The 13,402-nt window shown below is 44.7% G+C and overlaps 1 protein-coding gene across 3 annotated transcripts in view; it reads right to left on the bottom strand.

Annotated features, from left to right (window-relative positions):
- The window catches only part of CHN2 (chimerin 2), a 333,107-nt gene that overhangs the window by 29,946 nt on the left and 289,759 nt on the right, over window positions 1-13,402 (bottom strand). For 2 of the 3 annotated variants that reach the window (XM_019926255.3, XM_019926262.3), the window contains exon 7: window positions 10,518-10,595. The exons of the other annotated variant lie outside the window; for it this stretch is intronic. In XM_019926255.3, the coding sequence (XP_019781814.1) occupies window positions 10,518-10,595 (78 nt within the window). The remainder of the gene's footprint in view (window positions 1-10,517; window positions 10,596-13,402) is intronic. 3 annotated transcript variants of the gene reach the window in all.

Raw genomic sequence — 13,402 nt, 5'->3', positions numbered from 1 at the left:
TAAAAAAAAAAGTAAAACACCATGCAGGATGGACAAACAGACCAGGGGTACACAGTGGAAAGATCAGAAACCAAATCACACATATATGGATACTTGGTATATCTCAGAAATGGCATTACAAATTGGTGCGGGAAGGATGTCAGAGAGGGGAACTATTTCCTAGTTCATCCACCCATTCACCCACTCATTATTCACTCATTTATTCAATACTTACATGCTGATTGCCTACTTTTAACCTGGCACTATACTAGTCCTTGGATAACAAAGTCAAAATAGATCAGGGGAGTAAAACCTTCCTGCACTCAAGGATCTCATCTACAAGAATAAACAGGCAACATAAATAATTATCCTATGGTAGGATACTGGAGAGAATAATCAATTCTTCCTGAGAAGGCTGGGGAAAGAGGTATTTGAACTGGGTTTTTGAAGGATGGATAGGAGTTCACTAGACTGGGAAAGATTAGGCTGATGGGGAGCTGATGATGTTGACCTGGAGAGGCAGATACTCGGGGAGAACATTCCAAGAAGAGGAAACAGCACAACCAAAGGCCAGTGAAGGTGGGTTTGGCTTTTTAAAGGCATTCTTTTCGTGTAGGTCATGCAAAAAAAAAAAAAAAAAAAAAAAAAGGATTGGCAAAATTCTTATCTGGAACATCTCCAATGGATGAAGAAATCACATGGGAAATAACATGCCTTGGGGTAAAAATAAAACTGCAATATTTAGGAATTAGGAGAGTAGCTACAGTGTTTACCATACATTGACAAAATGGAAACTGGTCTACCGGATACTTCAGGAAATACAGGATACGCTAATCACAGATTTTCTAAAATTTCACTTCTTGCCATATTTTAAAAAATAATTAAGCATATCAAGATTGCATTTAATGCTTATTAGCCCTGCTCATATTTACCAACAACCTTTCCCATCAGTGTTTCCCCACTGCCTTCCATCTCATTTCTTCAGCCAAACAAATGCAGGCAGACATTTCTGAATAGCAAATAGCTCCACTTATTGTCCCCACAAATACACATTCCCCAGAAATATAGCAAAATGGGGACACAAGGCAATGTAAAGTTAGTTAAACATTATTTTAGGTCCACTGCCTAATTTCCGCTTTGTGATGCGACGTTTATTTTCACAGCTGATATATCGTTCAATTTTCTTTTGGGTTCACAAGGACAATCTCTAGACAGGAGGCTATATGTAAATGCTGAGGGTACACTCTCTGGATCCATTTTATTTCGGATTGAGTTATTATGTTTACTCTCCCAATGAAATGCCCCATATCTTGAAAAGTCACTGATCAGTTTTTTCCATTCTCTGAAGTTTATTGATTTTCAAGAGTATCTTTTCAGAAAAAAGAACATTTTGCAAACTTTAGGGCAGTAACTAAAATACCCCAGACAGGAAGAAAATACCCCAGACAGGAAGAATGTCTGTCCAAGACTATTATACTGGGCCTGGTCTGCCTGGAATTCAAAAACCACACCAAACAGAAAAAGATGATATTACAGGAGATAAAGTCTGTTTGACAAATAGCCCAGGAATAGCCACTTAGGAAAAACAAGAGCAAGAAGAGTTGTCAAGAAAAATCTCAGGCGTTTAGCAAGTATCCCCCAACTTGACTTTCTAAGTGAGCAGGATGTTATTTGTCTCACATCTGCTGAATCTGGAACGCAGTATTCTCTGGTGGTTTCATAACAAATATGTTTTGATGGGTCAGTGTAGACACCGCCCAACTGTATAATCAGCTCAGCCCAGGTTCTAGACCATAAGAAACAGAAAGTGCTATTTACGACGTGCTACAGTTGAGAAATTTTGCTTTTCCTTATCAGTGTACATCAGCGTTTCTCAACCTTGGCACTGTTGACATTTTGGGCTGGATAAGTCCTTGCGCATTGTAGGACAGTTAGCATTATCCCTGGCCTTTACCCACTAGATGCCAGTAGCAACCCCTCAGCTGGAACAACCACAAATGTCTCCAGATATTGCCCAATATGCTCTTGGGGACAAAGTAACCTTGATAGAGAGTCACCGGTATAGACTAAAACCACATCACCTCAGTTTGTCATTTTTATTACTCCTAATAAAATGAGAACTTTATTCTTTTACTTTGATATGAAAAGGACTCTGGATCAAAGGCAATTTTTTCTTAGCTGCTTTCTATTCAGAGAAGAAGGGGCTGGAGATGGCTAAAGTCATTTTCAGCTACAAGTCTCTGGGTTTGGGGCTCATCTAGTCTAGCTTTTGCCCAGTTACCTGGGCGGCTGGAGGACAGGTGGCTTGTCCATGGTCACCCAGATGGTCAGCAGCACTTGGCCTCCTGATCTCAGCCAAGGGTTTTTCCTATAATCGACTGCATTTCCCATCATCATGTGACATTGAACTTGTGTGAGAAATTAGATTAAACTTTGGACTTCTCCCTCTTGCAAGATCAGATGAAATACTGGCCTTGAAGTGAACCTTTTCAGATGTAGGGAAATAGCCAAGGGGAATCACTGGGCCTGTGACTGAAGACTCCGGGTTTTCCTGTGAGGGCTGCTGAGCAGACGCCGTGGGACGGCCGGGTTTCTCCACCGTGGCACCACTGACCCCTCCCCCACCCCTCCACCAGATGCGTCTATTCAGCAGCTGTTCTAGTACATTTAAGACAGGATTTCATTTCTAAAACACTGACTGCCACAAAGCGTTTTGGGATTCTCCTCATTGCATATAATGAGATATCCTTATGCTGGCTGACTTCCTCTCAGGTTGATGAGGGCATCAGCACCAACATCCTTTGACACTTCCCTGCTCAAAGACCGCCAGGGCCCCCCACTGTCAACTGCAAGTTTTCTCAGCCTTGGTACTATTGACATCGGGGCCGATAACTCTTTGTGGTGGGGACTGTCCTGGGCCTTGTAGGATGTTTCGCCGCATCCCTGGCCTCTGCTAGATGCCAGTCATGAGAATGAGAAATGTCTCCATTGCCAAATGTCCCCTGGGGAGCAAAACCGCTCTGGTTGAGAACCACCTAGCAGGGGAAGAGCTCACATTCTTTTTTTTTTTTTTTTTTTTTTTTTTTGGTAAGTGGGCCTCTCACCACCGCGGCCCCTCCCGTTGCGGAGCACAGGCTCCGGACGCGCAGGCTCAGCAGCCATGGCTCACGGGCCCAGCTGCTCCGCGGCATGTGGGATCTTCCCGGACCGGGGCACGAACCCACGTCCCCTGCATCGGCAGGCGGACTCTCAACCACTGCGCCACCAGGGAAGCCCAAGAGCTCACATTCTTACGTCACCACCATCTTTCTTGTACCTGGCAGTGCCTGGCACATAATTGGCCCTCAGTCTGTATTTGCTGAATAAAAAAAAGAATGTCTAAATAGTTAGCTCTTCTAAGAACTTATACCCAACTAATACGTACAGTTATCACTGGTGTTTTTTTTTCTCTCCACAAAACACAAAAGGAGTATTTCTCTAGACTTAAAAAGCCAGAATCAGCCATTTAGTCATTTAGAATAGTCCCTTGGAATGAAATGTTCTTTGGCATAAAAAAAACTCAACATAAAATTAGTAACAACTGAGCATTTTATATGGGCCAGACTTGTTAGTAAATGATTTACATTTGTGGAACACCTTGGCCAAGCCACTTGCCTGGTGTGTGGCCTAAGCAAGGAGTCTCTGTTGGGTTAGCTGTCAAAGCCTATTTTCTTTCTACCAGGCTCTGCTGGTTTGTAAAGGATTTACAATGACAGTGTCCCAGTATTTACATAAAAACATGCCAAGGAGGTATAAGATAAGCTTTAGGTCAGACCCTGGCAGGCAGAGAAGGTACTCACCTATGTGAGAGCCTCGTCCAAAACTTGTTTCCTCACTTGGCCAAAATCCCTGCCATGAATGAAATTCCATTGCAGAAAGGCATTGTGCCGCTTGTCTCAAGAGGACTCATTTAAAACACGACTACTAGATTAATTTAGCTGTCATTTTCATGAACAAGCCCTTTTTAAAATGAGCACGTACTATCTGTGGAGTAATAGTAAATCTTGGTGAATCAAAGAAGAAAGGGTTTTCGTGCAACCTACCAGGTTGCTTTGTCAGGAAACAGGTGATAGTTCAAATTAACCCTCATGTGTAGCCAATTTGTAGAATGCAAAGCCTCCAGATGACATGGAGAAGGAGAAGTTAAGATCTAGAAACTAGGGCTGGCAGGTCTCAGCAGGGAGGTTCCATGGAGTAACTCGGCAGATAGGAGCAATGGAAGGGGGGCAGGAGAACCAATCCAGGGGAAGAGGGTGGAGAGTTTGCCAGACACAAACCTCATTTACTTCCCAGGTTTGCTGAGGGCTAGTCCTAGCTCCAAAATGGCACAACAGCAACGGGTACACTTTGTAAAAGATGGAACTAAAAGAATAGAGACTCTTCCTTATACCCAAACAGATGACAAGACTAACTTGTGCTGCAGAATGCCCAGGCTCTCAGATACTGATATTAATAATAACATCGAGGCTCAGAGTAGCTTCGTGACCTCCTTCAAGCAGAACCCAGTGGAAAGATTTGGACTTTGATGTGAAACTTTAAGTGCAATTCTTCAAAACAAGGAGGAAAGGATTACAGCTGACATCTCCAGGCTATCTAGCTGGGAGTTACAATGCACACATAACCTGGGAACCATCCATCCTCCAGACATCCTATAGCCCCATCCGTGTATTTACGGGGAGGGGGTGACCTCTATGGCCAGACTTATCTGAGCATAGTAGACACCTGGTCTGAGTCAGGCTATTCCGATTCTCTCTCTGGAAATTTAGAATTGGGATTTTGTGGCTGGTCTTCGTAATATGTAACCCAGGGAGTTACCATCAGCCATATCCTGCAGACCATATGGACTAAGATATTTTTGTGCAGGGAGAGAACAATGAGAGTAGAAAGCAATGAAATGATGGGAAGGGAGGGAGAGAATGGAAGAGAGGGAGGGAGGGAGTAGAGAAGGAGACAGTGGGTCCAGGTGTACCCCCAGCTCCTGCTTCCTCCCTGCCTGAGTTCTGAGCAGTCCCTTGGGGGCTCTATGAGGCCTGCCTATTATTTCACTTAAGATGGTTTCCAAGGGTTCTATTATTTGAAAATAAGGGGTTTCTAATAACTATAACGGGGAGCCAAGCTACAGTAGATAAAAATGACTCATCTTCATAGCACTTTGAGAGCAGAAGCCTTATTTTCTTCATAAAGCCCAGTATTTCCAAGCCCATTTATTCCAGTCTCACTCTGAGTCCCTCATTTTATATTCAAGGTGATGAAGTTAGCCTTTCCCTGAATTGTTCCTTCCGGACTTGCTTCTGCCAAAACAGCCTCTTCTGATTATTAAACAAAATAAACAAAATAAAACTCACAACCACTTCTGAAGTGATTTCTGCCTGTGCCAAAATGCAGGTGCGAAATCCAACCACCCTTTTCCCCAGGCACACGGAAGTGGGACCAGGACAGGCAGGGACCCCTGCATGCCCGTGAGAATGCAGGGTGGGCAAGATATCGGGGGTGAAGTGCTGGCACATTTTATGAGGCCAACAAAGATGAGGAAAAGCAAGGGGTTTGCACGTGGGAAGCAAACATGGCTTGTTGCAAAGCAAATGACCACCAGATTGATAAGAATGCAGAAGCTGATGATAGGCATAGAAACCGTCAAGGAGCCACAAAACCCAAACTGGGAGGTCGTGGTGCTGCCACACCCCGCCACACAGCCTCAGCCTCCTGGACTTCTTGTCCTGGCCCCCAGAATCTTAGGGGTGGGAGGTGCTGCAGGAGCACACACGTACACACAGTGTACCGCAGGAAAAGGATTCTGCTGGTGCAGCCTCGTCTATGGAGGGGGGGACGTAAAAGGGCAAGTTGGCAACCATTTAACTTAAGCCCAGTCAAGGCCACTTTTGAGAGTCACCACACAGGAAGCTGGGACAATAGGAGTAAACTGGGCACGTGTCTCCCCCGCTTGCCTGCATATAAGATACCGGGTAGCACTGTTGGTGACCCTGGCAAGGACCGCTACCCACCACCTGGAAGGACTGGAGCACAATAAGCCCCGAATGAGGGCAAACTGTGGGACGGGGAGTGAGGAGGGAAAGTGCAAGCTTAGGTAGGCAGGGTCAGGAGATACCTGCTACACATCCTGTCAACATATTCACTGACAGTCGGCTCTGGGCCAGGCCCTGATTGAGACACTGGGATTTCTGCAGGAAGTACAACAGACAAAAGTCTCTATCTCCACCCCTTTTCCCCCACCCAGCAGGGTCTTTCTTTCTGATAGGGGAAGGCAAACACATAAATACATGTGTACAATGTCAGCTGGTGATCAATGCTATGGATGAAAGTAAAGCTGGCAGAGGGTTGGGAAAGGGATGGATGGGGATAGAAGAGGATTGAAGGGAAGATGGACAGGGGAGGCCTGGGGGAGGGCTGGGGGAGGGATTGGTGGGATGGGTGAGGTGAGGTCGGGATCGGGTGGTCTGCTCTTTAACGTTTAGAACTTTCTGGACCTTTGCTCTCCGTGCATATTGCATATAGGGAGAGAAGAGCGCCCCTGAAGTACCTGGGTGGAGGGAGAGAATTCAGGAAAAGGAGTGAGTGATGTACACACACATGCAGATTGGGAAGGCTGAGAGCGTGAGTGGGCTAAGCACACAGAGTGCCAATGGGTCAGCAGGCTGTGGCCACCCGCCCCGCCCCAGCTGACTCTCCAGATGTGCAGTGAGCAACTCTCTCTCCTGGATGGTATCTTCCCTGTACCCTGTTCACCCTTGGCTCATTTCTAATTCCAAGTTCTGACTCATGTCCTTTGCACTGCCTGGAATGTTCTTTCATTTTTTAATTACATCGTGCTGAGAAGAAGAAAGAGATGATAGAAAAAAAGGACAGGAAGAAGTGAAGGTAGAAAATAAGAAATACAGAGACAGAGAAAGCTAAACATCAAAACTCAAGAAAAATGAGAGACACGAAAAGATGAACAATAAAGTAATAATAGTAGCCAACCTTACTGGGTGCCAGTGACCTTGAGTGATTTACATGTATTCTTTAAACCTTACAGCACTCCCATTTTACAGATGAGGAAACTGATGCTCAGAGAATTAAGGTCCTTGCCAAAGAGCACTTTGTGGCCAGGAGTACCAAGCTGGCCACAGCTACCTCATCACTGTGCTAAGTGGGGAAGGAAGGACAGTTATCCAGACTGATGGGGCTGCAGAGTTCTCGAGGGTTTCAGAGCTCAGCCATAAGGTGTTCTTAGGGCAGATCCTCTAAAAAGAGAGCTAGTCTACCTACGGGAGAGTGCCTCTTTCAGTCCCATGGATAAACAGAGATGCGGACATAAAACACGTTCAATAACAAAACGGCTTTTCTATATATCAAACAGTTTTCATTCTAGAGAGGAGTCTGCTAATGTCATCATTCCTTCAACAACTACTCTTAGTTCCTAGTATGTACAAGTAATCCTGAGAATTTAGGATTTAAATCAGCAACAATCGCATTTGTATACAGTGTTGAAAAGTATATAATTACTGCATGAAATGAGGCGCAACTTTAATTTGCTTCCGAAACCTTTTGTTTCCAGAGCTGAATTTCAGCTTTTCCTAGACACGCTTTGTTTGGAAAGCAAGGGCAGTAGATATGCCCTCAGGAGCAGTGACAGGAAGCCTTCTCAAAGAGCACAGCGGGAGGGGTTCCAACCTGTACTGTGTCAGGAGTTTCCATTCATTGCTCTTTTTTAAAATTGTAAGTATTGGATTTTTTTTTTTAATTTGAAGTATAGTTGATTCACAAAGATGTGTTAGTTTCAGGTGTACAGCAAAGTGATTCGGTTATATTTTATATATATATATGTGTGTATATATATATGTATGTATTCTTTTTCAGATCCTTTTCATTATAGGTTATCTATTCATTGCTTGTGATGAAGCTCCTGGGGAGAGTGAGGAGAGGGCTTTTTACCCGGGGAATAGTCCTGACTGGGGCAGAAAATCCTGTTCTGAAGTGAGGCATCAAGATCTGCTGGCAGATTGACTCTCTGGTAGGAGCCCTCTAGGCGAGAGTGCAGACAGAGCCTTGCAAGGCTCATCTGTTGATAAGCATGAAAATGTGATTATTTGTTCTTTTTAAACACTTTCTCTATGCCAGACACATAATACCCTCCAATAATAACCCAAATTACAAATCAAGAAAGTTTCAGAACAAAGCCTACTAGAAGTTAATATAAATAAAAACTTACTGCAAATTTAAGATATAAAACAGATTCCAAGCAGATGTCAGGGGCCTTTGATAAGACCTTTCTTTCTTCTGTTAGGTCAGTGGCATGTTACTAAAACCCCACTGCTCTATTTATAGCAGGGACCTGCTTTTAGAATGTTCTTCTACAGACCATGCAGAGTTCCCACTTAAAGTTGGTTGGGGGGTGAGGAGAGGGCTGAATGAGGCGGGGATGGGGAAAGGAGTGACAGAAAGAGCCATCCCTCCTCCTGCCTCAGCCACTCATTCTTAAGGACAGTGGCACGAGCAGTACCATTGAAAGCCACAGTCAACTGACACAGCGACTCAAGGGTCTGTTATGTCTCAAAGATGTCTATTTAAAACACGGAAGAGAAACGCTCCTGTCTGGCTTGTCTATTCCCCTCTAACGACCTGTCTGTTCTCTGCCTTTTCTTCTTTTAATAGCAGTAAGTTAGAAGAGATATTGTTAATAGATATAGTTAATAGATACTGACTTTTAAAGCAAACATTTAAAAAGCTGTTGGTGTTTTTTAGTGATAAATAATTAATATAGTTCATGTTAGCAACAGAACTATTTAAGAAAATAAGATTCAACTAACGTTTTGTTTTAAATGTGTTTATGTCCCATGCAGAGATCTAAGATTTAAAAGGACTGAAATTAGTTTTGAAACTATCAGTCAACTAAATACACTTGGGTATTTTTCACACCAACTCAGACAGAGTATCTACAGAGAGAAGCTAGCCCGTGTAAACACATAACTGCGTAGGGCACAATTCCAGTTGTACCTCAAAGCCAAAAGAATCAGAATTTTCAAGAGGAAGGAAAAAAAATTTGCAAGGCCAAGATCCCTCCTACCATTCATGGTAGCGCATCTATAGGACGCAAAAAGTCAGGGATTTCTGCCAGAAGTCAGAACAATACAAAAAAAAAAAAAAAATTAGGGTAAAGAGAGGAAAGAGAAAAAAACATAAATTAGACCCGTCTCTACTCAGTGATGCCCCAAATTAGACCTGTCACTATTCAGTGATGAGAGACATAGCGAAAGCCTTGGCATGGATGAAGACCTATCTAATGCAGTTCTTCACCCTCATGCTAAGTATGGAGAGCCGAATAAATTCCACGCCTCAGGTCAATTATAGCATGCGAATGCCTGAGCTGCTTGCTTTCTAAAAACAGAAGCAGGGCAAACAGACCAAACTAACACAAATGTATATTTAATAGACACACATCTGTCTGTAGGAAGATAGGAAAGCAACAGAAAAAACTAAGTCTCCCCGGTCACTTCTGACAAAGGGTTATCTAGTTCCAGTTGTTACTCGGGCTACCGGCCCTAAGGGAAACGAGTTTTTAAAAGAGAATACAGTTTACATTTAGCTGCCCCTGTCTCTTCTTTTCTTCCTGGATCCCTCATCTCCGCTCTCTCCAACTTCCAGACTGTCAGCCCATTTGCTGGGGTAAAACCTCCAGCGCTGTCCTGTCTCTCCTGCACTCAATGGCATCTCAAGCCAGGCAATTTGGCATCAGAATCTCCTCCCAGAGCTTCTTGGAAAACACATCAGGGCAAAGGAAAGAGGCGTAATTTTCTGACGGCAGGCCGTTTCTACAACTGCTAGTCTGAAATGAAGATAGCAGTATTTCCAGTTTATAAATTCACATGGGAAAATCCACTTAAACCGCCACCAGCTCTCCGTATCTTTTTGTTTGGGCTGGTGAGCAGGACTAAGGCTGTGACCAGAAGGAGATTGGTAAGGCTGCCAGGGTGCCCCCTGCACCCAGAGCACAGACAAAAGCTACTGGATGGTATCTCCTGTCGTCATTTGCTTTCACAGCTGTCTACACATAAACCAAAAGAGCTAGCATCCCCGAAAACAAAAGACAAAACACACAATGTGAAACGGGCAACTGTTTTCGCTTGCTCAGAGATAACAATATTCTTTACTGCTACTCCCAGCGGAAAAGTACTGCTTGATATTCACCAGATGAGCTCTAAATGCCAAAGACTGGGCATGCTCTGTTTTTCTTTCATTGGACATGGGAATGTGAGGAGGAAATGGGCCCAGTTCTCCGGAGCTAAGTTAACATACATATAGGTGTTTCTAAGCATCAGCATTGAGCAAAACTGCTTTCTGAAATCTCCCGTTTGATTTGATTCAAAGCAAGTAACTAAATGTGGAAAGCAGAGGAGTTTGCCGTCTCGTTACTTTACCATCAAAGACCAGGTGGAAGGCATAAACTGGAGCTCTCTACCTGCCCTTTTATAACAGAAGAAAGAAAGCAGAGGCTCCCTTACCTTAAAGTTGTGTGTCTTCTCATAGTTGAAGTGGTTGTCGTTGTGTGAGAGGGCGGCCCTTCGGACCAGGGAGGAGATCTGTGGACAGGCAAAGAGTTTGAGAGGGGGCCAAAGAAAGCTGCCTTTGACTCCCACCTTCACCCCCAAGGCCACGGCCAGAAGCTCCTGGCGTTTCCTGCCTTGCTTAGGCTTGCGAACCACAGCACACTTTTTCTCATTTTCCAGCCACAGTTCCTCGGAGAACATAGTGCCCGGACCCCAGATCTTTCTAGCTTCCTCTGCGGAGCCTCGGGAAGCTCAGAGCTGTCAGGTTTTTTGAACCGCGGCTAATGTTAGGCAGCAGATTAGAGGCAGCTGTGTCCTGTCTGCAGAGGCCTCGGGCATGTGACCTGGAAGGGCCGCTTTGAGTGATGGAGGGGGCTCTGCATCTGAATAAGGACGGGCCTGTTTTGTTTTGTGCTATTTCTTAAGGCCGACGTGTGCCTGGAACAATAGCACACATTCATGAGCGTGGCACCCCCCAGAAGCTGTATCCAGTTAGCCACAGAGGAACCAATGCAGGAGGCAGGGGCAGGCAGCTTTATTCCTCCTGCCACAGCTCATTGCCAAGGAGAGACCTCAAACACTCCTCAGCATATTTCACACACATGCACGCACGCGTGCGCACACACACACACGCACACACACACACACACACACAACCCCCAACCAGCTCTGATGTTCAAAGCCTGAGGCTGTATCCAATTATTCTGGGGCTCTGAACCCCATCCTGGGCTGAATTCCAGCAGATTAAACCTTTAAACCCTAATGTTTAATCTTATAGGGGATAAAGCCTGCGTCTCTTTTTTTAAAAAAAAAAAATCTGCCCCAGCACTGGAAAGCTTAATTTTTATTCTTATGCACGCATTAAATTAGAACAGTCTGACCACTGAATGAGGCATAAGAGAATGGTATAGCATTTCGTTCTGGTTTCTGCAGTCAGAGTTTCAAAATAAGAGGCAGGATGTCTTGCTCCCATCCTGCCTCTTATTTTGGATACCCCCATCTTCCCCCGACCCAACCACAAACAGCTCCCTCCATACAAAGACAAGATTCCTTAACTAAAACCAAAACATCATAGTTTTTTTTCTTTAAAAAAATTTTTTCCGTGTTAATTCTGTTAGTATCCAAGCTAATGCTCTCCTTGCTCTTAAAAGCATCTGTTTGATGGTCTCCCTTGGGACCCTGGTTTTCTGGTCCCAGGTCTCTGCATTAATAGAAGTGAGGAAATCATTATGTCTTAGGAGTACTCCTAATCTGTTGGCAAAGTTTAATGCAGCTAGTGCCAGACAGTAAGAGCAATGCTTTTGGAACTAGAAAACAAGGACATAGATGGTTGGACCATGATGTAGATGGGACTGTCCACGAATCTCACCCCATCCTCTGTGTGGCCCCATGTTCCAGTGCCTCCAAGCAGCCTTGGGGAGAGTAATAAAAGATCAATCTTTTCCTTGTGTAATTCTTTATTCCTGGCAATTACTGTCATTCCAACTTGGTTCAGAAGTCCATCCTCTCATTTCATCCTCTTTTTACTTTCAATAATAATAACAGCCAAGGGCTTCCCTGGTGGCGCAGTGGTTGAGAGTCCACCTGCCGATGCAGGGGACACGGGTTCGTGCCCCGGTCCGGGAAGATCCCACATGCCGCGGAGCGGCTGGGCCCGTGAGCCATGGCCGCTGAGCCTGCGCGTCCAGAGCCCGTGCTCCGCAACGGGAGAGGCCACAACAGTGAGAGGCCCGCGTACCGCCAAAAAAAAAAATAAATAAAAATAACAGCCAACTTTTACATTGGACTTTTGAGCATATTAACTTATGTTATGCCAGACGAGATTCAGAATGTGTTAAGTGCACTTACTCATTTACTCTTCTTATGAGTATGTAAAACAAGACTTTTATTTCCATTTTGTGGATGAAGAGATGATGACATCAAGAGGTATCTCAGGGACATGCAGTGGGTTTAAGCAGCAGAGCCAGGACTAGAGCCCAAAACATCTGCATCCAGCACCCGTGCTTCTGAACCCCATGTCCAAGCGCCTAGGTAAGCCGTGCAGGGCTGCCTCCTTCACTTTGTCTTGCCAAATGCTTTATCTGAAATATTGGCCAAGTCTGGCCTCTCCTTACTATTCTTGCCTCACAATAACTCAGACCCTTGATATCTCCCCAGTCCACCTTATACACAGCTGCACAACAGCTGCCTTAGTCCAGTCACCACTCCACCTTTGCTCAGAAAATGTCAGTGATTCCCCGTGGCTTGACTGTGTCCTAGCATTGTGGGTTTTTCATGAGCTCATCTCAATCTATCCATCTTATTTATTTCCCTATACTCCCTGCCACAAATGCTACAAATCTTCTTCTCCGACATAGTCAACTTCCCACCTTGGTAGTCTGCTCTGTCCTTTAGCATTTTCTAGCATCATTTCCACATCTACATATCCACCAATGTTCACATTTGAACTCAGATGCCACCCTCTCCAAAAAGACTTCTCCAGACTCCCCACTGTAGGCAAACACTTTCCTCTGGAATCCCACAGTGTTTTCCTCACATTTTTCTTATTGCACTTATCACTTTACTAGAGTGATTTATAACAGGTCTTATGGTCTGCCGTATTGAGAACTCTGTGTGACATGTTCTATGTCTGGTTCACCTTTGTTTCCTCCTCCAAGAGAGTCTAGTAAGATTCCCTGCCATAGTAGCACTAAATAAGCTGTCGAAAGCACTTATACATACAGGAAACCAGAGTTATGGAGGAAGGTGTGCAAAGGTGGTGCATGGAGTGGGGTCTCTTGCTCCATGCATCCCCATGCTTTAGCTTCCAAGGGTGTGAACCTCCAGGGGCCTGCCCTCCT

This window comes from Tursiops truncatus, chromosome 9 (genome assembly GCF_011762595.2).
Source record: "Tursiops truncatus isolate mTurTru1 chromosome 9, mTurTru1.mat.Y, whole genome shotgun sequence".
Classification (NCBI taxonomy): domain Eukaryota; kingdom Metazoa; phylum Chordata; class Mammalia; order Artiodactyla; family Delphinidae; genus Tursiops; species Tursiops truncatus.
Note: the sequence above shows the minus strand (reverse complement) of the source record. Positions and strands in the feature narration are given on the sequence as shown.